The 26,974-nt window shown below is 40.5% G+C and overlaps 1 protein-coding gene across 6 annotated transcripts in view; it reads right to left on the bottom strand.

Annotated features, from left to right (window-relative positions):
* reln (reelin) overlaps positions 1-26,974 on the bottom strand; it is a 395,806-nt gene that overhangs the window by 141,972 nt on the left and 226,860 nt on the right. For 4 of the 6 annotated variants that reach the window (XM_062981720.1, XM_062981721.1, XM_008111538.3 and 1 more), the window contains exons 11-15: positions 22,120-22,265; positions 18,523-18,570; positions 11,767-11,918; positions 7,504-7,616; positions 5,021-5,229 (exon numbers count right to left, since the gene is read on the bottom strand). In XM_062981720.1, coding sequence (XP_062837790.1) covers positions 5,021-5,229; positions 7,504-7,616; positions 11,767-11,918; positions 18,523-18,570; positions 22,120-22,265 — 668 coding nt within the window. The remainder of the gene's footprint in view (positions 1-5,020; positions 5,230-7,503; positions 7,617-11,766; positions 11,919-18,522; positions 18,571-22,119; positions 22,266-26,974) is intronic. The other 2 variants (XM_062981723.1, XM_008111539.3) reach the window with 1 other exon arrangement.

Raw genomic sequence — 26,974 nt, 5'->3', positions numbered from 1 at the left:
TAAGACTGGGTAGTAAAAAATTACGATTGTTCAAAAGCTCGTTGACATATCCATGTCTTCAAGTCTTTGCAGAAAGTGGACAGGGTGTAGGCTAATCTGATCTCCCTGGGGAGAGAGTTCCAGAGTCGGGGGGCTACCACGGAGAAGGCCCTCTCCCTCGTCCCCACCAACCACACTTGTGACGGAGGCGGGAGCGAGAGAAGGGCCTCCTTGGAAGATCTAAGAGCCCATGCTGGTTCGGAGGGGGAGATATGGCGCGAAGGTAAGCAGGGCGTGAAGGTAAGCAGGACCCGAACCGTTAAGGGCTTTGTAGGTCATAACCTGCACTTTGAATTGGGACCAGAAAATTATCAGCAGGCAGTAGAGATGCTTCAGAAGAGGCGTTGTGTTCTCCCTGTAGCTGGTTCCTGTTAACTTGGCTGCCGATCTTTACACTAATTGCAGTTTCTGGGCTGTCTTCAAAGACAGACCCATGTAGAAGGCATTGCAGTCATCCAATCTAGATGTAACCAAGGTGTGGACCACTGGTGCCAAGTCAGACTTCTCAAGGTATGGTCGCAGCTGGTTTTAAATGTGCAAAGGCCCTCCGGCCACTGCCGACACCTGAGCATCAAGTGTCAGTGCTGAGTCCAGGAGGACCCCCAGACTGTGGACCTGTGTCCTGAGGTGGAATGTTACCCCATCGAGCATAGGTATTATTTATTTATTTATTTCCATCATTTCTATCCCGCCCTTCTCACCCGAAGGGACTCAGGGCGGCTTACAAAACTGGCAGAATTCAATGTCAATACACAACAATACAAAAGAATAAAACATAAGCTATTAAATACAGATTTTAAATAATACAAAATACTTGAGCCATTTATCCACAAAACCTTGTACATAAACCTTAGTTCAGACCGAGTTGAAGCCAACGAAACTTATTCTTTGAATGCTTGCTCACATAGCCAGGTCTTCACTTTCTTTCTAAAATTCAAAAAATTCAAAAAATTCACTAGGGAGGGAGGTCCACAGCCAAAGAGCCACCACTGAGAAGGCCCTGTCTCTCGTCCCTGCCAGTCGCACCTGTGAGGCTGGTGGGACCGAGAACAGGGACTCCCCTTAAGATCTTAAATTACGTGGTAGGTCACAGTGGGAGACACGTTCGGACAAGTAAGTATAGCCACCCTATACTCTGATCGGCCCCACGACTGACCAGGAGGACTTCTATCTTGTCTGGATTAAGCTTCAGCTTGTTAGCCCTCATCCAGTCCACCACAGCAGTCAGGCACTGGTCCAGGACACGGGAGGCTTCCTTGGGAGTTTGGTGGAAAAGAGTGATAGAACTGAGTGTCATCTCCATAGAGATGGCACCGAACTCCAAAACTCCAGATGACCTCACCCAGCAGTTTCATGTAGATCTTGAAAAGCATGGGAGAAAGAATGGATCCTTGCGGGGCCCCACAGGTCAAAGGCCAGGGGTCCAAGCAGGTATGCCCCAGATTCACCAACTGGACACAATCCTCCAGGAAGGAGCAGAGCCACTGCAGAGCAGTGCCCCCAAGACCCACTCCGGAGAGCCATCCCAGAAGGATACCATGGTCAATGTATGTTTGTATGTATGTATGTTTCTTGTTGTATTGGAAACCACTCTGAGTCCCTCGATGAGATAGGGCGGTATATAAATAAAGATTATTATTATTATTATTATTATTATTATTATTATTATTATTATTGTTATTATTATTATTATTATCGAAAGCCACTGAGATATCCAAGAGAACCAACAAGGACACACTCCCCCTGTCTAGTTCTCTGCGGAGGTCATCCTGGTAGGTGACCAAGGTAGTCTCTGTGCCGTGACCAGGCCTGAAGCCAGACTGTGATGGATCTAGATGGTCGGTTTCTTCCAAGAATTCCTAGAACTGGGAAACCAACACCCGCTCCAGAACCTTGTTCAAAAAGGGGAGATTAGAGATTAGCTGGTAGTTGTTAAGAACCGAGGAATCCAGGGATGCCATTTATAGAATAGGTCTTACAATTGCATGTTTTAGGCTAGTTGGAAATTGTCCCTGGACCAGAGAGGCAGAGAGATTTGTGAACAAATCAATGAATACCCTTCCCGATAAGTTTGATAAGACAGAATGGGCAAGGGTCTAGAGAACATGTGGTCGCTCTCACAGCTCCAAGGATTCTGTCAATTTCATCAGACTGAACAAGCTGGAACAAATCCATCAAAACCAGACAGACAGATGCCTCCGTTAAATCCCTTGGTACTGCTCTAAGGTTGGCATTTAAGTCGGAACGTATTTGAGTGACTTTATCTTCAAAATGATGGGTGAACTCGCCACATTGAGTTGTTAGGTGGTCAGAGGTCCCCTCCCCCTCAGAAGGATGAAGGAGCTCCCTGACCACCTGAAAGAACTCAGCAGGCCTGTTAGTTGCAGACACAATACAAGCAGCCAAAAAAACCTTCTTGGCTGGTTCTATTGCTGTAGAATAGGCCTTAAGTGAGGCTCTAGCTAGCCTGTGCTCGGTCAGATGTGCATCAAGTCATCCTTCAACGGTGCTCTAGCCCACGTCTGTTTTGCTTCATCACCACCAGCTCCTCGGTGAACCAAGGAGCTGACTTGATTCTGCTGACCAAGAGTGGACGTTCAGGGGTGATTGTGTCCACTGTCCTGGTCACCTCCGAATTATAGATGTAAACCAGGGCATCGACAGAATCGTTTGCCTCTATGACAGGAAGGCTCTCAAGAAATGTCAGGAACCCATCTAGATCCATAAGTCTCCTGAGGCAGACCATCTTGATGGTCCTCCATCCCTTCAGAGGTTAGAGGCTGTAGTTATCTGCATGGCTTTTCAATTTATGATACTTTAAATTTAAATTTAAGGTTCGCATTCACATTATATATCCTATGTTAAGTCTTCTGCATGGTAGTGCCATTATTGTGCTTTTAAGAACAAACAGATGTGTACTGCCACATTATTTTTGAAATGCAGATGCAGTTTATGGAAAGTTAGTATTTTTCTAAAAACAACAACAACAATTAAACCAAAGGCATTGTGTGAGTTAGAAGAAAAGAAAATATTTCAAAAGAGATCAAAGAATGAAGTAGAAAACCCCCTTATTAAGCAGAAAATCATTCTTATACATATACTGTACTTCAAAAAGAGCTTTGTTTTAAAATGATTGTTGCAACTTTAAGTCTCTAGTTAGCCCACCATTAAGCACACAAATATACAAATGCACATCACACAGATGACCAGAGAGAGAGAAAAAACAAAAAAAGAGAAAAACTATAATTAGTTGCTACTCCATTTATTTTCTGAAAAACAGGTATTTTAAAACTGTTAAACACTGTAGGAAGGGGGCTGGTGTCCTATTTGAAAATTGAGTCACAGGTCCTGGAGGTTTATAGAAGAGGCAATTTTACTGCCATTGTTTTGTAGAGAATGATCAAGAGAATAGATGGGTGTTAGGTGTTGTGATGGAGTCTTCAAGTAGAGATCCTACTAGTTGTATTAGAAGAGGCAGGAAAACTGCTCGTGAGCAAGACTCTGATGAGGAGCAACAAAGGAAGAGAATCCGAGAAATACTTATGGAGCCCTCTGATGATGATACCTTTGAGGGTTTTGAAGGGGATTGTGGGACTGGGAGTCAGGAGGGTGGGATGTCAGACTCTGGGAGTGAAGTGATGGATTGGACTAAGGTTCAGGAGATCTGGGAGATTCTTGAGGATCCCACAAGCAGTGGTACATTTAAGGGATGGCACGGAGAAGATACAGATGGATCCTGGGGAGTTATGGGTTTGGATAGAAGATGGTCTGGCTGGAGAGATCGTAGAAGGGCGGCAGCTGGAGGTGGGGCGTTGGGTGACTCCAGCTCTGATGAGGATTTGCAGCAACCAGCTGTGGATGGGGCATTGGCTGGCTCAAGTTCAGAAGAGGACTTGTAGATAAAAGTAACTTTGTTGCTAATGTAACTTTGCAATTGGCAAGGTGTTTTGTTGGGCGCTTTTCGGGATCTCTGTTTCAGAGGACGTGTTTGGAAGACTGCTTTGGGACGTAAGTGTTAACCCGGGTTTTTAGTGGCAATGGGGGCTGGCATTGTGTGGGTTTGCGCTGGATTGTCTTGTGTTGGTTTTATGCATTAGCTGCCAGCTTGCCTCCGTCCCTTTGGCTCTTTGTGTTTACGTTGGACTGGAATTCGGTGACTGTGACTTCTTCCTGATGACCTGGACTGGAACTCGATGCCTGTGATTTTCCCTAACGACGCGGACCGGACGTGGCAGCTGTGATTTCTTCTTTACAACGTGGTTTTGGTTTAGCAACGTTTTGGGGCATTGTGTGGCCATTGGTCACTGTGGGTTACTGCTGGTAGCTTTCATGTGTTTGTTTAGCTCCAACCAACAGGTGGAGCGAGTTTCCAGCCTTTTCAACTAAGTTTGTTTTAATCTGGATTATTTCCCAGGATAATCCAGATTATATCCCAAGTTTGGGTCTTTTGAGTTCTTTTTGGACATTGTTACCTCACACTGAAGAGAAAGTGTTTTGAGCTTCCTTTTGGTTGTTTCTTAGGCTCTTTTGTGTTGTTTTTGCAATAAACTGAGTTGTTTATATTGGCTGGCATTTGACTCGTAACATTAGGAGCCATAAAACCCAGCCTGGGGTTGAAGTGTGAGCTGCAAGAGCTCACTCCTATACTAGAAAGTGAAAAAATGCAATGGATGTTTGGGAGAGTTCTGAAGGAAGTCTGCTGAAACTGATCTAAATCCTCAAAACCTAGTTTTCTTTTATGGCTCTTAGCAATAATTTTTCAACAGTCTGTGCACAAATCTAGAATTTCTAGTCATATCCATTGCATAATTCTGTTGAGCCATTATATCACACATTGTGAGTCTTCTTTCACAATATGTGAGTTTATTTCACATTGTCTATTTTCCTTTTCTCCCAGAAAATAAAGAAAGCAAAAGTACAGTTGTATACAAGATGAGGTTCTAAAAACGGAAGAACATTTTTTGCTTTTAACGTGTCCTACCTGTTGCCTGGTTGGTGGGTTCCACAACCGAGGTTAAGCGAAAACTGGATCATGTGAGTTACAGGGGAAGGGAGCACAGGCAGGACATGGAAGTAGTCAACTGCCCAGACATTTTTGTTCTTCCCTTGATGATTCTTCTGCTTGAGACAGAACTTGGTTGCTGGAGTCTGTAATTCTGGACTGATGATAACTGAAACCAAAGATGGAACCTTCAAAAGAAATTAATTACATTTATTTATTTATTGGATTTACACACATTTTGTTAACTGTCTTAAGGTTGCTGTGAAAGCTATGCAGCATGGAGTAAGAACGAAAATGAAAGTGTGTAGGTTTGAGGGAAGAGGAATCAGATTAGCAAATTATTTGCCATTTAAGAAGCTTGTGTGGCTCACCCTATCCCATGGTGAGAGATGATGGTTTAGCTTTACCATTACAGGCAGTCCTCGAGTTACAAACATCCAACTTACAAACAACTTATAGTTAAGAACGGGTGAGACATCAGGAAGTGAGAGAAATCTACCAATTGGAAGGGAAATTCACGTCTGAAACAGTTATCTGGGGAAAGGTGTCCCCACTAAAACTTTATCACCAATTTTTGTTTCCACAACAAGCCATTCAAAATCCAATGACCACAGGGACAGAAAGTAAGGTGAAATCTTCTGAAGAGGGACACAGACAGCAAAACAAACACCTTTTCCTATGCTATCCTAATAATAATAATAATAATAATAATAATAATAATAATAATAATAATAATAATAATGCTTTATTTGTATACTGCCCTATCTCCCCGAAGGGTCTCGTGGCGGTTTCCAACATGTATGGCAAACAGTCAACACCAAAAGGGAAGACATACAAACAAATTACATTCAGACAGACCACATCCAGCAAAATGAAAACAGCCTAACTTAAACTTAATAACAGACAAAATAATCGACAATGAAAATTTAAATATATACCTATATTTTTTGGCCTGAGTTACACCTAAAAATGTACCTTTCTGACTTATATACAATTCAACTTAAGAACAAATCTACAGAACCTTGGGAACTATCTGTATATGGAATCTCACAATTGAAATCAGTGTGGGGTGCACTAGCTATTCTATGCTTCAGGATTCCATCTTTGTAGACTACCACTGTATATCCTCCAGGAATCACAGATGTATACAAGTTGTTCATTTTTGGAGGCATTCTTGGCACATCCTAGGATGGCATGGCCCTGCTTCTACTGGTGGAGCCTCCCTCTGTCAACAGAAAGATGCCTCCACTCCATCTCAACTGTCCCCAGATAGTGCCTCTGGTAGTTCGTATTGCCTTGTAAGTATATAAAACAAATAAATAAATGATGTGAAAATGATGTGAAAAGGAATAGCAACCTTCCTCAGTTGCAAAATGATGACACACCTTCCATAGAATCATAGAGTTGGGAGGGACCCTACTGGTCATCAAGTCCAACTTCCTGCTCAGTGCAGGATCTAACAGCTAAAGCATTCCCAGCAGGTAGCTGTCCAGCCTCTTTTTAAAGACATCCAGAGCAGAGACCCCATCACTGCTTGAAGCAATTGGTTCTACTGTCAAACCACTCTTACTGTCACTGTTAATTCCCTCAGCCTGGAAACCATGCTTCTGTTAATGCAAGCTCAGATACCATTTGCCTGAACTGTTGGCTCATGTTCAATTTATCATGTTCAGATTTGCCCTGAACTGCTGGCTCGTGTTCAATTTATCATCAACAATAATAATCCCAAAGCCCTTTTCACATGTAGTACTCCTCAGCCAAGTATCCCCTATCATCATTATCATAATCATCACTATTGTAATTAAGCTCTAAAGAGTTCCTTGCTATCCTACATTTGTGATATAGTCCTCATCCCTTTCTCTCCTGTCTCAAGTCCAGATTTTGATTCAATAGTCAAATTATTCAATGAACATATTATCTGTGACAACTCACAACCAGCACAAGATATCAAAATGGTATTTATGTCTGAAATCATTAGACAACTTTTGCTTATTTTTCATATAAATATGATTTTTTGGACGTTTCTCCCCAAAAGTTGAGATTGCAAGAGCACATTCTGGTTATTTTTTTAATTATTTGATATTTTGGCTAAAATTGCATTAAGGAAGGAATGAAAAACATTTTTGTGCCAAATATTGGTAAATTTTGCACACAGAATACCTTTTTGCACAAAATATATGTTTGCTAATGCTGCTGCTGAAAAACATAATTTTCATTTCATTCTCCTGCAAGAGTAAACATTTCACGTTTGATCATTATATCAACAAAGTGTCTTAGAATTAAGGTTACCCATGATAAAATTAGCTAAGAGTTTTATATCCTCAGAAATCAATAGGAAATGCTTCAACATAACTAGATACAAATAAAATGAATATTGAATTGCATAGCGTATGTTAATTGCAGAATTAGCTCTGAAACATATGACATGGATACAATCTTCTGGATCTCTCCTGAATACTTACTCTGTAAGAAGTGTAGGTCATTGTATCCAGTATTAGATGATCCTTTCTTCCTTCAATCTTTGCATACAATATAACATCATTTTCATGGGCTTCACCAGCATCACAACTCCCACCTGATAAAATATGCATATTTTGTGGAGATATGTGCTGTACTTTGAATGCAGTCATTTACATTTCTAATAATTATGGAAATGACGGTCATGTGTTTTATGCTAACAGGTATCAGTAACAGAAACAAATGGTACTAATCACGGTCAGCACTCCATATTGACTTCCGTTTGGGGCATAGGACCCCGTGAAAGTGAAAAACTGCAAATAAAAACTGCAAGTTTTAACCTGAGAGAACACCTTTCTAGGAATCTCAAGGTCCTCCAGCGTGACTCTATAGTTAATATCTAGTGGAATTTGGACACAGAGTAGCACTGGAGAACCTAGTGATTCCTAAAGAGAACATTTTAATCATATCTGAATAATCAGATCTGCAAAAATGAAACACACAAGTATGGAGGGTCAACTGCATACCTGTTTTAAAAACTGAAATTACAGAAGCATAATATACACAATATGTGATATTTTTATTTAATACAATCAGTATACACACAATGGCAACCTTCCTTTATGACTGCAAAATATGTGGGTGCTAAAGAGGCTCAATTCCCAACACAGTTTCAAAGATGGAACCACAAAGATGGAAAAGCCATGTATTGTAAAATAGGCTAATAGTCTGCTATTCAAATGAATCATGATACCAATAGAAATTATGTAAAGATACTTTACTGTATACATTCTTTCCACTTGTTTCTACAAATATTCCATTGTATATTTGGTATTCACAGAAATATATATATTTTAATTAGTACTATCCTTGTAGCACATTGAGTATATCCACCAATGTATACTTCTCAAACAAATCTGGCTTTTGTGGATTATTCACATACAGGAACTGAGTGGTCAGACCTGGTCTACATGTTTAACATAATCGCAATCGGTTTAACAAAACCATTTGCTATTCCCAACAAGAATATTACACACATTTACGTAGATGCCACTCCACAACTGATTTAACGGTCATGCTCTAGTTGAGTGTTCAATGAAATTTAGTCCACTGTTGACAGCAATCCTGTTGAGGTTGTGCCATTTTTTAAATTATAGATGGAAAATCACATGCTTGGTTATTAACCTATACTTTAAAAACAGACAGAAAGTCCATCTTTATATGGAATAGCAGGACAGTCAGATTTTTTTTATTACATTTTGCCCTATTTGCTATCTGGCTTTACAGCGTTAACAAGATCTTACCAGAAGTCTCTGGATACACCTCAGCTCTCACAATTTTAAGCCAAATTAAAATAAAAGGCCATTCTCCTTTTCCCTTATTTCCCCTGCAACTATCAATGTTTTCAGCACAATCACATAAGTTCACAACTGCTCTTGCTGAGCCATCAAATATGAAAAGGTTGACAAAAGTATTTTTCCTGTTTTTCATGCAGGTGTGGTTGTCCTGGAAATAGAGCTATTTCCACTTCCTGTGCTTTTTTGGTACATAATAGAGATGTGACAATTGAGTGTGGTGATCAGAGAACCTTCGCTTCAATAAGAAAAGTTTTTTTTTCTTGTTGACATGAAAGGCTGTTTCTCTGGGAAAGCAGATTCATTTTCTGTTTCCTCTACTGTTTTTCCATTTCTCATTAACAAAAATAATGTGTTGAAAGAATAGGTTTCACATACAATCTACCTGGTCTATGGACTTTGCAAAACAACGTTTTTGGAAAGAGTGTTGCAAAGAAAAATGCATGATTTTGCCAGAGTCATTTAGAGCTTCTTCTTGTTTGTGTAAATGTTGGTTTCCATTGCCGGAAACATCTATAAAATTCCAGTGATTACAGCTCACTTATTCAAGGAAGCAGATGGTTCAGCTTTGTATCTTTTTCTATCTTCCTTTGCTATCCCATGTTCCAGCTCTACAAAGCAGTTAGTCATGATAAAATTCAGACATCTGTGGAAAGCCATGCAAGACTTCCAAAAACACTTTGTCACGAACTGGTATATAATTTTGTTGTGGCTTGTTCTGCTGATAAACCTTAGAGCTTTTTTTTTTTACAATTATAGTTTCAGAAAATAATAATAAATAAAAAAGAGGAAGCCATCTAGTGCAGGAAAAACTATGGAAAGGAGGAGATACTTCCCTACTTGCAGGTGAAAAAAGAAATATAATTACTGCTAAAAGACCAAGCTTTGAATCCAAACCCTGTTGAAAAATTCGCAGGGAATGGGAGGTTTAAGCATGCCCCCTAAGAAAAACAGAGATTCAAAACATGATGGGCTAAATAAATATATTTTTGTGCACTGGGAGATTTCTTCTATTCCAGTAACAGGTAGAACAAAAACCTTTAAGAACTGTATTAACTACATTTTCTTTTCTGCCCTTTATAAAAGGAACCCAAGGTCCTATGCACTGTTTTTCTCAATCCATTTTATTCTCATTATGCTACACTGATTCATGAACAACCAGAAGGCATCCTAGCTGAGAGGGAATTCTAACCTGGGTCTCTTTATCAATGCCAAAACTGCCATACTGGAGAGAGCAAAAGTTGCTACTGGATTTGTCACTGAAATGGTTTAGCAGGAAATGCAGCATTTCTTATGGTCCGGATATGATATGGTATTTTCCTGGACAATAGTTTTGTGAGACACCAAAGAGGAATTTATGAACTTAATATGTTGCCCATCTCTATACTAAATCGTATAAGTGCCTCAAAGATCTGACTTTAATTTTTGTAAATCTGTTCCTTATTTATACTGCTTGTTACTCATAATACAAGGTAATATTTCTCCTGCCCCAGTGATGTATATGTATGTGTGTGTGTGTGTGTGTGTGTGTGTGTGTGTGTTTAGAGGCATTTCGGAACTGAAATTGCAATCTTAATAGACAGAATTCTCAAACAGTGACATTGAAAAGATCCTATCTCCCCCCAGTTGTTTTTACTTCTATCAACTAAGGGATTATTTAGAAAAATCCAAAACATGCTTTTTTCTAGACACAGAAGCATGAGAAAAAGAATGAAGAATTCTAGTGAGTTTATAACTGAAGTTATTCTTATCACAAGGGAGAAATGTTCTTACTCCTAAAATATCAAGTCATCCTTGGACTCAGCCAGGTCTGCATGGTGCTTAGTTGGCTTATTTGTTATATGGTACTTGGCTTTCTTGTTACAGAATACATAATCTCCTGGTGTTGCTGAATTCTGTTTGTGACTTTCAGCCTTCAAACTTCAGCAGCTATGGTACTTGCCAGCAGGGGTGTTGGGAATAATCCTCTGCTTTAAGGAGTGCTCCCCCCCCCCCAAAGGAAGAAACAGAATACAATTTCATAATTTTTCCCATGAAAAATAATTCATGAAATGGGAAATGTCAGTTGTGAAAGCACTTTAGATTGATCTTGAATCGCAGATGGATTAAACCTATAGTATTGGAGTGGGGTGGGGTGGATTTTCTTGTCTATTAAGATTCTTGTTGTTATATGCCTTGAAGTCACGACTTAAGGTGACCCTAAGGAAAATCAGCGTACAGTACATTAATTTTAATGCAAGCCATTTTGATGAAATTTGTTATGTCCCTCATAAGTTGCTTGATTCTATTTTTGTTCAGATCTATGACTGCATACCCTTCAGGTGTCATCAAAGATGCATATTTTCCCCCTTGTAATGCAGAAGGTAGATTGAGTCAGGAAAATATACTGAGTGATGATGACAGACGTCACTGGATTTCCTTGCCCATGGATGGAGAATTCAACAAAGGAGTACTATTTTCAGTGACAGTTATATTTTTATTGTCATGTCTAGTTGTGTCCAAACTAAAGAGAATATGGAAGGAAGAACAACTGCTGAATGTAAGGGTAATATCTGACAATGAGAAACTGTAGAGAGAAAATATCACCAAACAAGAGTAACTAACAGTTGGATTAGCAAGTATTAGATAAGTCTTCAATGTAAAAATACTGGGGGGTTTTCTAGAATTTATGAGGTCATTTGATTTATTACAAATATGCATAAATTTAAATACTGTAAAAACTTGGCAGATTATTTAATGCATTTTAGCCTATTTTTGCGTTTTGTTTTCTACACTACCCTAAGTTCCTCACATTATAAGGCAGGATATATTAAATATTAAGTACATAACATTTCAACATTTGATTACAAAACAGTTTCTAGAGGACATCTTCACCTTCTATGCATCACAACATATTCCCTGGTACATACTCACCCATAGTGAAATAAAATCTTAGATTTCCATAGCCAGTAGTATCCATATATGGAGTACATAGCTTCCTCTCTCCATCTCTGAGAAACACAGCGGATGAACCTGATTCCAGGGTTCCACACTCTGTGCCAATGACGGCCCCAAAGAGGTCCCACCTAAAGGCATTATTCAAGAGGCAAGATATGAGGGAAAGGGCTAGTTCATACATTATGAAAAGGCAATTCCATAGTGAGTATATACACAACAGATATCAACTGCATAGACCCTATATGCTCCACATTCATGCTTCTGAACCATTTTGTTGATGTGTAGTGAAAACATCTTGGAAGCCTTGGATTCAGAGCCAGTTATTTGAAGATAGTGATTATCTTTCATACCAACATCACTGGCTTTCAGTTTATTTCTGGGTGTAATCCAAAGTGATAATAAATCTGAAATCCATAGGTGAAAAAGCAATGTGTGGAAGTAGCCTTTGAAGTTATGCAAGCAATCAGCAGACATTAAATAGTATCTCACTGTACTGACAATTACCAAGGAAATTTGGAATTTGTGGCATGATTGCTTATTTAGAAGATACCAAAGTACCTAAACAGAAAGGGAATGGGGATTAAATTAGTTTGGTTTATAACATAACTCCCTTGGGAATATAATTTAGGGTCCTTTGGAAATTATAATGTAAACGAATGGGCTAAAGCTGCCTAGCAGGTCACTTGACATATACAAGCAAAATACAAACCAGGATTCCTTAGAATGAAAGCATAACAATCCAAATAGTATGAACATGGTGTAGAGCAGGTACACTTCAAGTATATTCATTTCAATGAAATAGAAGTTTTTAAAAACATGAATATGAAAAATCTGAAATCATTTTAAGGGATGGATTCCTCCTGTCAGTTTGACAAACCACACTATGCTCCTAGCAACAGAATCAACAATAGCTTAACGGGACAGCAAGAAGTATGTAGGAACAGGCATGGTAACTGGAGCAGCATCGGACTCAGGAAAAGATGTCTCCACACCACTTATTACCAATTTTGATGACATATAAAAACATAAATTATATTGGGAGGTCACTGAAACACACATGCATATTATTCTACTGTTGTCTGCACAAGATGACTATCTCATATAAAAATGAAAATGCAACAATTACAGTAATTACTGAAATACCATATTACAGGACTTACGGAAAAATTAATATTATATGTGTGTTTGTAATTAACTGCATTTATTATATAATTATAATGTATACTACAATAATCATAATACCATGCCTATGAATGAATATACCATATATACTCAAATATAAGCTGTGTTTTTCAGCTCTTTTTTGGGCTGAAAAAGGCTCCCTCAGCTTATATTAGAGTCAAGCCAGGCAGCGGAGCTTAGAGGCAAAGCTCCGAAGCTGGCTGACCTTTGCCTCCAAATGATGAGCAGCAGCGACAGCGGAGCCCGCAGGCAAGGCTCCAATGCCACCACTGCCATTACTGCCGTTCCTCCTCCTTGGCTGGGTGGCCATGGAGGAAGAGGAGGGGGTGGATGAGTGGTGGCTGCAGCACCGCCTCCATCTGGTGAGGCTGTCTCCAGCCTCTGTCTTCGGCCAAGGGAAGCGGCTGCTTCTGGTGAGGCCACCTCCGGCCTTTGTCTTCAGCCTCCGGCCGAGGAAAATAACTGGTGAGTGCGCCCGCTGCCGCCATCTCTGGTGAGGCCGCCTCCAACCTCTTTCCTTTCTGGGTCCAGCTGGGGCCCAATGAAGCGTCTGGCCAGCACCATGCCACTCCTGGTGGGGGCAGCCTTGGGCTTCCGTTCTTCAACCTCCAGCCCCAGTGAAGCGGCTGGCGAGCACACCACCTCAGGCCCCCTTCCTTCAACTCTCAGTCTCCTTCCTTACCCTGCCTCGTTCCTTCCTTCTAATAATAATAATAATAATAATAATAATAATAATAATAATAATGCCAGTTGAAGGGATTGTGCTCAACTGCATCCCTTCTTGGAGATGTACCTCAAGAAGAAGTATAATAATAATAATAATAATAATAATAATAATAATAATAATAATAATGCCATTTGAAGGGATTGTGCCCAACTGCATCCATTCTTGAAGATGGACCTCAAGAAGAAGAGTTAGGCGCTAGCACCAGAGTGAATGTGAGAGTACAGGGCTTTAGGGCTTATTTAAAAGCATGTAACAGAAATGAGGAAGGGGTCGAGGACCTGGAATGGATAATAGCATATCAACTGGGAAATTGCTTTGAGATAAGGGCATTTTGAGTTAAGAGCTTGGTCACAGAAAAATTAAACTCTTAAGTCAAGGTATTACTGTAAATGAACACGGAATGAATATTATGGTGCCAACTAGAAAGACAGGCTACGAGGTACAGATCAAGATTAGCCTTTTCTTTCTTTGCCAATGATAATAACAAACCAACAACTGTTTATAGCAGAGATTTACTGCATTTCCAGGTATACTTGGGAGTGTGTAATTCAGGGAGAGGAAGCTGCCATGTCCAGCCATTATGGGATGAGCCTCCCACTGCTGCTTGAGCCACAGGATGCCCATGTTTGGGAGAAAGTCCAAATGATATTAACTGGACTGGTTTTTTTAAATAAAACCTTGGTTTGGAATGACCATAGTTTAAAAAAATCATATATCTGTGAATTTCCGATATAGTAAGAAACATACCATAAGTTTCCAGATCTTCAATATACTCTTGTTACAAATATAAAGATTTTGAAGAAAGTTAGCAAATTCCTTCAAATAAAAGTCAGAGTGAAAACGACTTGCTCCAGGTGGCACCTTAAGGCATTGTTCTGATGTTATTTTTCAAACTGTTGTATAAGATTTTGTTCCTCAGGGATGTCGGGATGTCATGTATGTTCATCTCCTAAAGAAGGAGTCATCGGCTTCAAAATGCTCTGAACGATTCATGAATCATCATTGGAAATTTCTGACCAGAAGCCGAAGGCTGTCCTGAATAGAGCAGTGCTACTTTTTGAACTATTGATCTTAGTGCTAGAGGAAAACTTTGATTGTTCAGAAAAGTATCCTGTTGTGTAATGAGAAAGGAATTAACAGAAAAAAAATGTGTATGCATGGCCAATATGCATAGCTGATGGCATTTTATGTCAAACTTTGCTAGCATTCTGCTGTGTTAGGGATTCCTCTTCTTCAGAAGAGGAAGGGGAGCAAGAAAGTGTTCATGAATCTGAGGATGAGTTGGAATCTGAGGAGGAGATTTTGCAAGTACCCTCATTTCAGGAAAGACGAAAGGAAACAGAGCAGAGACCTCGTTCAGCTAGAATAGCTGCCAGAAATGTAGCTGAGTAATTAGGAACTGCCCTAGCAGCTGGGAGGGGACTCAGGGCTATAAAGCAGAAGCAGATGCAGCCAGCTCTTGCTGGTAACAAACTGATTCTTCGCTCCCCTTGTGCCTGCTTCAAGTCTGCATCTGGGAAACTGCTCCTAAGGATTTATTGCTGTTTCTTTGTCTGAAGTAAGACTGCTATTTGATTTGGGAATTTAACAGAGACTAAGAACAGTGTTTACCCTAAGACTTCCTTGCTTCCTTTTGCATTATTCCACTGAGTGTGCTGTACTTTATGTTTTGCTGAAGTAAACCAGTTTTCATTTATTTACCACAGTGTTTTAAGGCTGTTCTTGAAAGACAAAACAGGACATGATGGTAGGATCAGCCCTATACAGAAATACATATCTTTGGTAGAATAATTTAAGGCTATTAATGTTCAGACCCCAATTTTTGATTAATTATATATTTTACTTTAAGCTAAATGTAAAATGGAATTAATTATAAATGTAATTAAATATGATGGCAATATCCCTTTACATGAAACAGGCTATACAGACACTAATGATATAATTCTTTCCCCCATGATTTTCCATGATGATTTAAGAGTACAATGTGAATACAGTCCTAACTAGTTTCCCAAGGTGTAATTAAAAATGCTTACATGGTTGCAATTATGAATTCCTCCAATGACAAGCAGCCTGTGAGGTGCTAGTGTGGGCCTACTTAATCAGGATTGTTACTTTATTGGGAGATCTCCCAGGAAACCAATTTAGCCTAGTGATAATGAGTGGAAGTGGTTGCTATTTAATTGGAACAGCAGCCACAAAAGGTTTATTTATTAGTGACGTATCCTACCACTTAAAAGGGGTTAATTGGAACTGGCATGTATCTGGATTTTCAATAACTGGTTAATTCCAGCTACTTCATTCTGTCTAAAAGCTTGAGAATGCCAGGCCGTAGGGCAAGTTTAAAAGTTCACAAGAAAAAACCAACATGATTTCCCAAATGGAGTTTGGCACCTCAGACAAAAAAGACCACATAATGCATGTCCTTCAGTATTTCACGGAAATAAAAAAGAACACTCTCATATACTTACAACCTCCCTATTGTGATACCAAGGATAACTGCTTGAGCACAGTGTTCATTACACTTCAAGGTAAACTCTTCTATATCCAATATATCCTACATTCATTTCTTTTGCAATAGCTTGTCCTGTATTGGCTTCTAAATCAGATATAGTATCAAGCAGATCGTAACAATTTATTTGTTTTAGAATTTAAAGGTGGTTAATTAGGAGCTCCCCCTTTTAAAATAGCTGCAATTCAAACATTTCCTGCATTTTATATGAGAAGGAAGTAGCTATAGGGAAGGAAATATTACACTTATATCCGTGCTGTAATTTTTAAAGGTGATGTATCTGCCCTGTTCAGAATCTAGAACAAAAAATGTGAAATCAATAGAAGACTTTAGTAGACTTATGCCCACTCACCAGGCATATTTTAAAGTAGAATCCACAGCAATTCCTTGGTTCAAAACCAACCAAATGGGGGCAGAGGTAAGGCAAGGAATCTAAACAATCAGATGATACTTAAGCAGTTTATGAGATTTGTTGTTGTTGCTCTATAATTGATTACTTCCAACACAGAATCTTTGGGAATAAACCCCACTGATCCAGTAAGAATAATATTTGAGTAAACATGTATAAGAATGCATTACAAAATGATGCATGTCTTTCTGATAAACTACTTCACAATATAGAATTGGGTGGGGAATCTGCAGCTAACCAGATGTGCCCATGAACCCGAGCTAATTTCCTGAAATGATGGAAATGGGAAAGGCTGCAAGACTTAAAATGTACCAAAAAGTTATGATACTGTTGAACCAAAACAACACATCTGTCAAAGTTTTTCTCTTAACTTAAAAAAGGAAGAAAACAGTCATATATATTCCAATTATCAGGTAGCACATAATTGGCAGAGCTGGCAACTTCAGTGAGTGTCCCGTTTCTTTTTGTTTTGTTTTGTTTTAATAATGTGTACATTCTAAACCTACTGTCATTAAATAAAGGGGGGGGAATCTAAAAACAGGACAATACCACGATAAAAACTGCATCTGAAACCACAGCTTATTTAGAAATCGACAGTAGTGTTAGAAGGAAACAATATATTATTTGTTCCTGTGTAATGGTTGGAAAATCCCAAGCACAAATTTAGGGAGAGAAAATTAGATATATAACACAAATACTTTAAAAAGGAGAGAATAAGATGACACAAACTTTTCAAAGCATGTGGATACCTGGGCAGACACTGCATAGGGAACAGTATAAGTCATATCAGACCATGAAAAATGAAAGGATTAAGTTAGGGTCACAGTCTTAGGAAGCAGAAAAACAACAAACCTAAAAGAGAAGATCAGGAACTACAGTTACTGCATGATACACTCTGAAATCTAGGCCATGGCACAGGAGAATCAGACAAGCAGAAGTTTCTTAGGTAGTCAACAAAATAAAGCAGAGAGGAAAAAATAAATGTTTAAGAACGATTTTGGCTCAAGCCATGGAGAGTGGGAAAGGTTGATGAATCTGCCCCATCACTTTTTCAGCCGCCTCCTGTTCTGTGCAGAGCTCTGTCTTGAATGTATTCCAAATGACACTTGAGTGAGGATAGGAAGTATTACTTTCTGCTCTTGTCATTCTTGCTTGACTTCAAGACAGTGTGAATTGTATAGCTAAGTTGTCATTCTCATGGTACATTGGTGCCCTAAAATGCTGTTAGCTGCTGAGCATCACTACAGGTTTATGAGACTAATCTAGATTGAAGGGCACAGCACAAGGAGCTGCTAATTACACTGCAAGTCCAGTTGTTGGTGCTGAGTAGGTTAGACCCATTTAATACATATAAACTTGGTAAATCAGCACACATATACATTCCATTGATTCAATGAGTCTATTCTAGTTGGCACTAATAATTGGAATGTAGGCCTATGTCTTCAAAGCAATCTTTTCTCTGGCTATTTCCGATGGCTCTTTTATACTTTGCATCCTTCTGGGTCTAGAATAGCTTGTCCTCCTCTTTCATCCTATTTTGTCCTGTTCCTCTAGCCCAGGCATGGGCAAACTTCAGCCCTCCAGATGTTTTGGACTTCAACTCCCAGTTTGCCTATGCCTGCTCAAGCCTTTAATTATGCCTCAATAAAATACATACATATATACACACAATGTATGTAGAGAGTTTTCCAACACGATATAAAAAGAATTTGAAATTTGAAGAATTTAAATCCCCCATACATTAGATTGTGATATAAAGCTGGTGTTATACAAGAGTCACAGCATTCAATTACATGATCACATCCAATTCTTAGTTGACAGGATCACTTCCTCATAATATATGGTAAACGTGAGTTCTAGAAGTACCAGAAAAAGGAAGGATAGAAAAAAATACTGAATAGCTACCCATTATCTGAACATCGTCCATCCTGTGCATTGAGTGAGGCAGTGATCCTGTGAAAAAAACAGTGTGTGACCACAGAATTAAAGTATTAATGAAACTGTGTGTGAACAAGGGGTCAATAATAAATACTGATAACAACCAGCCTGAGAATACAGTAGAGGCATTACATTCAGTAAAAAATTGTTATCCAGAAAATAGTCTACCAATGTTGATGATGTCATTAGCTAGAAGACTAACACATGAATAGTGGACAAATTCTAGGGACAGTCAATGGTTAACATAACACAAAATTAGGGAGTGATTATGAATACATCTTTATATTATTGGGTGCTTGCAGCTTATTTTAACATTTAACTAGAAATTTGCATTTTGATTGGACCAATGCATTATTAAATATATCTATATATAAATCTATCTATCTATCTATCTATCTATCTATCTATCTAGTAGTCTGATATCCCTTTAAACTGTCATGGCTCCATTGTAAAGAATTCTCAAATTTGTAATGTACTTACAAATTTCAATGAGTAAACACTACTGCTTTCCTCTGAATTAGAGCTCTCCAGCAGTTATTTCTAATGATGGATATTGGTAATTAAAATTATAACATAGCTGCACAGTGTATTCTTTTCGTTCCTAAATGAGGTATTCAAAGTAGGATAAAATGCAACCTAACTATATTGATTACAATGACCATCTGAAACCAGAAGGACAGCTGAATCTTGGTAGCTATAGTTGTAAAAAAACCTATACACTACAATTGTGATGACTACAGCATTTATTCACTTTCTAAGGTTGGTTTACATCATATGTAAACCAGATAATGTAATACATGTACATTTAAACTAGCTTGCATAACCCCGATCCTATTTTTGAAGTCAGGCTCTGTTTGCATCGGTAGAAATTTAGTTTTTTAGATTTTTTTTAAGGATTTTGAATGTTAATTTCTTAAACATGAATGAGTGAAAGACTGTGGTAACCTCTAAAAACCTTTATTCTGGGATTTTTTTTATAGGAGTGAAAGATTTCAAGATTTAGCACCAGCATGAATATGTTGCTCCTGATAACAATGATTTTGTAAAAGAAATGTGGATACTTTAAAAGTCACTTATACATCAGTCTGGAATCAATCAATTCATAGGCTACTTAATAATAATAATAATAGTTTTATTTCTTGCCCGCCTCTCCTCATGGCTTGAGGCGGGTTACAGCATTCCTAAAACATAAATACACACATAATCATTTTAAAACAGTCAGTAAAAAACATATATTAAAATGCATTTCCATAAAATGCATATTAAAATACACAAAACAAAAATGACGCATATAGTGGAAGTTTAAAATGCATATGGTAATTAAAACTGTCTGGGTTGGCCTGCCGGAACAGATAGGTCTTCATTTGTATCTTACATTCCGACAGCTGATCCAGCTGTCGGAGCTCTATTGGCAGGTCGTTCCACAGTCACGGAGCAGCCAATGCAAAGGTCCTCTAGGTGGTGGTTGCTAATCGGGTTTTAGTTAGTTGGAGAACCTAAGTATGCGGGGCGGATTGTATGGGAAAAGGCGATCCTTTAGGTAATCTGGACTCAAACCATGTAGGGCTTTAACGATCAAAACCAATAATAATAACAACTTTATTTTTATATCCTACCACAATCTCCCTGAAGGGACTCGAGTGACTTACAAGTGGGACCAAGCCCAGTACAACAAAGTTTACAAACTAAAAGCACATTTAAAAACATAATACACATATAGCAATCTGATTAAACGATTAAAAACAGCATCCTATAAAAACAACCATTAAAATGAATCAAAACAACATCAATAGCCAGAACCAGGGATAAGGTGGGCAAGATCAGAAATTGGAGAGGGCTGGGCATGGGCTTGTGCAAAAAGGGCTGAGGTAAAGTGCTGAGTTCACTGTAATGGTCCAGTTTGGGATAGGCATTCATAGACAGGGGCCTAACCATTATCAAATGTAGACTGGAACATCCAGGTTTTGAGGTCCCTGCGGAAGGTCGACAGAGTGGGTGCTAGTCTTATCTCCCTAGGGAGGGAGTTCCAGAGTCGGGGGCCACCAACAAGAAGGCCTTCTCTCTTGTCCCCACCAACCGTACTTGTGCCAAACACATTGTACTTTGCCCTAAAACTAATTGGCAACCAGTGGAGTGACTTTAAGGAATGGAATTTAGACAAAGTTTTAAACTTTTTTATTAACATCATGTGATTATAGTTTTCATGTGATCTGCTTTATTGTCGAATGCTCTGTTTTGTTTATTTTGAATTGTTTTAGTCAATTATTGCATTTTATGGGGAGATAAGGCGGGATAGAAATAAAGTTTTACTTACTTTCTTAAGGATAGGTGTAGTATGCTCACTCCTAGATGTTCCTGTAACCAATCTGGCTGCTGTATTTTGAACTAGCTGGAGTTTCCAAATTCAGCACAAGAGTAGCCCAATGTAAAGTGCATTGCAGAAGTCCAGCCTTGTGATTACCAGTGTGTGCACTACTATTTTCAGGTTCTCCAAATCTAGGAAGAGCGTCTTATCTACCTGGGCTGACATTTGGAGAGACAGATCCAGGAGCACTCCCAAGCTACGAATATAGTCTTTCAGGGAGAGTGTAACCCCATCCAGAACTGGTTGACATACTTCCATAGCCAGATTAGGATCCTTGATGGCAAGCATCTTTGTTTTGCCTGGATTCAGTTTCAATGTGTTTTCCCGCATCCAGCCCTTTATGTCCTCCAGGCATTAATTCAGAGGAGACATGCTATCCTTAGGTGTAGCTGCTTTTGAAGACATGGGGAAATATATTTGGGCATCATCAGCATACTGATAACACCCTCCTCCATGCTTACGGATGATCTCTTCCAGCAGTTTCATGTCAATATTAAAAATTATTGGGGCTCGATTGGCATCTTATGGGATACCACACAACAGTTCCTTTTTTGAGGAGAAGCTATCCCCAAGTGCCACCATCTGGAACCTGCCTGAGAGGTATGACCGGAACCACTGTAGCACAGTGCCTCCAATTTCAGTCCCTTCAGACGTACCAGAAGGATACCATTGTCAATGGCATCAAAGGCCACTGAGAGGTCTAGAAGCACCAACAGGGACACACTCCTCCTGTTGGTGTTGAGATGGAGATAATCCATTAAAGTGACCATAGCAGTCTCAACTCTACATCCTGCTCTGAAGCCAGTTTGAAATGGGTCAAAGAAGTATGTGTCATCCAAGACTGCCTGAAGTTGGAGAGCAACTGCTTTCTCAATCATCTTGCCCAAAAAAGGAAGGTTAGACACTGGTCTGTAGTTATTAAGATCCAGGGGATCCAGGGAGGGCTTTATCAACAGTGGTCTAACTACTGTTTCTTTTAAATAAGATTGAAAAAAATAGGACTCAAGTTGTTTCTGGACTAGGCTTTCTTGACTAGTTCTTTACTTAGAAAATGGCTTTCCTTACATAGTTTTACCAACATGTATATGCTGCTAAAAGCAGAGAATGGAGTTTAGCAGAAACTTTTTATCTGCTCACCCCCCTCACCCCAAATCTAATGACACATGCATCCATACCTCTTTAGTACCACGATCACTTACCCTTTGGGCTGGCTTTCAAATTCTTCAGCCCACTGCTCCTGGACATCTTCAGTAGAAAGGTCCACATCTCGTGTTGTGGCAAAATTCAACTCACTTCCTTCAGTTCCATGGAAGTAAATTGCATTCCCGTCTGACTGACAGCTATGCTGCAGATAAAAGGAATACACAGGAGGTATCTATTAAGCCAGTTTTGTAACAGCAGTTTTCGACAACTCTGAGAAATCTATTAAATTATTTAACAACTGGCTGACTACAGAAGCCAAATCAAAAAGGGAAAGAGAGCAAACTTTTAATTCTTCTATATTGATCTTGCATAATTTATCATTATTAAAAACTGTCAGTATTCAGTCACCTTTACAATTGCTCCCAACATTATAGTTCTTTCAGTTCAAATCTTTCAGAAAAGTTTAACATTTAGTGATTATATTTATGCTTATTGAGTAAAAATTGTTCTGAAGCACATTAGCTGCTGTATTGAAACACATATATAATATACTCGATTACAAATCACAATGCACTCCTAAGCTGTATGTATGGTCAAAACTTGTGTTTAGTTTGACTCTACTGTCCCTAAACTCATAAAACTAGGCAGTTATTATATGGTAGCAAGACTGTACTTATCTGATACATTAATACATCCACATTGTATTATTGCCTCTATACGAAGTTTGAGATGTCCAAATAATCAACAAATGAAAGTCACTTCATTACTTGAAAAGCTTGAACATTGAATGGTAAGTGCCAATGCATGCCATTTGGTTCAGTCAAAGGTTTTGAGATCTAGCGAAAGATCATTGAGAACTACTACTGACATGGGCTGAACAACTATGGAAAAAGGCCAGACAAAGACCAAGATGCTTCTAGCAGGGGCAAAAGACAGAGAAATAGAAGCAACACAATTTGATCAAACTTATTTGATTAGTCTCTCTGCCAGAGCTTGCTGAAGTGGTCTCTAGCTTGGTATTGGAGTTCCAGCGGCTGGTAGTGCTGGGAGACGACAATGTCCATGCAGAGTCCACCTTATCTGGAGCAGCTTTGGATTTCAAGATTGCCACGACGACCATGGGACTGTCCCAAGTGATTTCTGGGCTCACCCATAATGCAGGACACACTTTTGACCTGGTTTTTATTGTGGACAGGGTAAATGTCAGTGTGGAAGACCAAAAAATTCTTCCATTATCATGGACCAATCGCCATCTGATCAGTTTTAGACTAACTGTAGCCTCTAATCTCTGCAGGGGTGGAGGACCGATTAAGATTTATGGATCCAGATGGATTCTGATGTCTCTTTGGGATTTACCTGTCATGACAGCTGACAATCTTTTCGATGCCTTGGTTGACCTCTATAACACCGAGGTGGCCAGGGCTGTGGACATGATCACCCCTAAACGCCCTCTCCCATCATGTAGAATCAACTCAGCTCCTTGGTTCATTGAGGAGCTGGTGGAGATGAATCTGTCGAGATGGAGACTAGAGTGCCTCTGGCGGAAGACTCAGTGTGTGTCCAACTAAACATGGGCTAGAGCCTCACTTGGGGACTACTCTGCAGCTTTGAGGGCAGCCAGAAAGGCTTTCTCGGCTGCCTGCATTTCATCTGCAACCAATAAAGCAGCTGAGTTGTTTCGGGTGGTCAGGTAACTTGATGTGGCGAGTTCGCACATCATTTTGCAGACAAATTCGCTCGTATACGTTCTGACTTAGATGCCAGTTTTAGAGCAGTACCAGGGGAGGTAACCAAGGCACTTGCATGTCCGGTTTTAATGGTTTTGTTTCAGATTGTTCAGCCTGATGATGTCGACGGGATCCTTGGAGCTGTGAGGGTGACTATGTGCACTCTGGATCCTTGCTTTTCTTGGCTAATAAAACTTGCCAATGGGGGATTGGCGAATTGGCTGGTGAGGATTGTGAATGCCTCATTGGATCAGGGACATTTTCCATCTAACCTAAAACAGGGATTAGTAAGACCGATCCTGAAAAAGGCATGTCTTGATCCCTCGGTATTGAGGGCAGTAATACCTTGAGGTATTGGGTAGCAACCTGTGCTTGATGCGGTTACACTTCCCCTGAGGTCACAGGTCTGCAGTTTGGGGTCATCCTGGACTCAGAGCTGACACTTGAAGCTCAGGTGTCGGTGGTAGCCAAGAGGGCCTTTGCACAGTTAAAGCCTGTGTGGCAACTGTGACCATACCTTGAGAAGTCTGACTTGGTCACAGTGGTCCATGCTTTAGTTACCTCCAGACTGGATGACTGCAATGCACTTTATGTGGGGTTGCCTTTGAAGATGGCCCGGAAACTCTAATTAGTACAACGGGCAGCAGCCAGGTTGTTAACGGGAGCAAATTATGGGAAGTGGACACCTCCCTATTAAAACAGCTCCACTGGCTGCCAATAAGTTTTTGGTCCCAATTCAAGGTGATGGTTATCACCTATAAAATCCTAAACGGTTTGGGTCTGGCTTATCTTTGCAATTTTCTACTACAAACCTGCGTGAACTTTAAGATCTGCTGGGGAGATCCTTCTCTTACTCCTGCCGCCATCCCAAACACGGTTAGTGGGGATGGATTGTCACCTCGATGGATTGTCACCCTGCCATGGTGAGGGGGCTTGCGTGTTCCGATGAACCTGTGGGCACAACCACTGGAGTGATGCACTCCCAGGAGTGGCCGCAGGGGAGGTTCCAGACCAAGCACAATCTGAAGACCCAAAGACCTCAACGGCGGAGCAGGCGGAGGATAACATGGTACATGTTACAACGGCTGTGAAGGCGGAAGAAGGCTGCAACAGACTGAGAAGCGACTGTCGTTGTGTTAACCACACCACTGCTGGAACCTCACTCTGTGAAGACTGTGTGTTGACCGGCCGTGCACCGACCTCCACACATTAAAAAAAATCACGCACAGGCGTCCTTTAACAAAAATAAAAACAAACCTACAAAAGTCCCATGGCGATCAGCGAGTGGCGACGGGGGCAGGACTGTGAAATCTGGAAGCCCCTAGTCACAGACTGGCACATGGGCGGTGGATATGGACTCAGTCGTTCTACCTCAAGGACCGAGGCAGTTGAGTAGTCCGGCAGCTGTATCCATGACTGAGCAGCCCTTTTTAGGATCCGCTCTGCTCACCCCACACGGGGAAGGGGCTAGAAAAAGTGCCCTAAACATAGTCTGCCTCTCCTACCCTGACTGGACTGCCGCGTCCAGAGGGGTCACCACTCTGCGGCCAAAAAAGAAAAATGAACTTTGGAACATGGAACGTACAGACATTGTTAGATAACACTGACAGCGAACGCCCCGAACGCAGGACTGCTCTCATTGCAAGGGAGCTGGGACGCTTTAAGATCGACATAGCAGCCCTTCAGGAGACCCGGAGAGCAGGAGAGGGACAGCTGAAGGAAGAAAAGGGAGGCTACACCTTCTTCTGGAAGGGACTGCCTGAAGAAGAGCGAAGAATACACGGAGTTGGCTTTGCGATCAGAAACGACCTGGTGAAGCACCTGACTGAAGCACCCACTGGCATCAACGAACGACTTTCAACCCTCCGAATTAACCTTGCCAAAAACCAACAGGCAACCATCATATGCGCCTATGCACCAACTCTAGATGCTGACGAAGACATCAAGGAAAAAATTTACTGTCAGCTGGATACCATCCTATCGGAGATACCTAAGGAGGACAAAATCATCCTCCTGGGGGACTTTAATGCAAGAGTCGGAAGGGACTCTGACCTGTGGCCAGGGATCATAGGAAAAGACGGGGTCGGAAACAGCAACTCGAATGGCATCTTGCTTCTCACCAAATGCGGAGAGCACAACCTTGTCATCACCAATACGCTCTTCCGCCAGAAAAACAAGCTCAAGACATCATGGAAGCACCCTCGGTCAAAGCATTGGCACCTCCTGGACTATGTTATCACACGTGCCAGAGACCGCCGCGATGTGCTTCTCACAAGAGCCATGACAGGTACTGATGACTGCTGGACAGACCACAGGCTAATCCGATCCACAATGGCTATCAAGATCGTCCCCAAACGCAGACTCCAAGGAAGAAAATCAAGGCGCAAAATGAACACCCAAGCCCTTCAGGAGCCCTCCAAACGAGCCCTTCTCCAAACAACACTCAAAGATCATCTACCCACAGAACACCCCGAAAATGTTGAGGAACATTGGAACAAACTGAAGACCTCCATCATCACAGCCTGCGAAGAAAGCATTGGATACCTAACTAAGAAACATCAAGACTGGTTTGATGATAACGACAAAGAGATCCAACAGCTGATTGATAACAAAAGGAAAGCCTTCCAAACATGGCAGAGAGACACCAACTGTGCTGCCAAGAAAAAGATCTATGCCAGTGCAAAAACTGAGGTCCAAAGAAGGACCAGAGAACTCAAGAACATCTGGTGGACAAAGAAGGCTGAAGAAATCCAACACCTTGCAGATACCCAAGACGCTCAGGGGTTTTTCAAAGCCACAAAGATCATTTACGGACCAAGAAACCATGGCATACAGCCCCTACGCTCAACAGATGGAACCAAAATTCTGAAGGACAAAACATCAATTGCACTATGTTGGAAAGAGCACTACCAGAACCTGCTGAATCGCAGCTCCAATGTGGCCGAAGAGACCCTCTCACAAATCCCGCAACAACAAACCAGGGATGAGCTTGCAGCACTGCCTAGTTTGGAAGAAGTCAGCAATGCCATCAGCCAACAAAAAAACAACAAAGCCAGCAGACCTGATGGGATTCCTGCTGAAATCTTCAAAGAGGGTGGACCTGAGCTGATACAACAACTCCACCATTAAAAAGGTGTGGATGACCTAGAAAATCCCAGCTGACTTCAAGGGTGCCACCATCATC

Source organism: Anolis carolinensis, chromosome 5 (assembly GCF_035594765.1).
Source record: "Anolis carolinensis isolate JA03-04 chromosome 5, rAnoCar3.1.pri, whole genome shotgun sequence".
NCBI lineage: Eukaryota > Metazoa > Chordata > Lepidosauria > Squamata > Dactyloidae > Anolis > Anolis carolinensis.
This window is presented reverse-complemented; position numbering and strand designations above follow the sequence as displayed.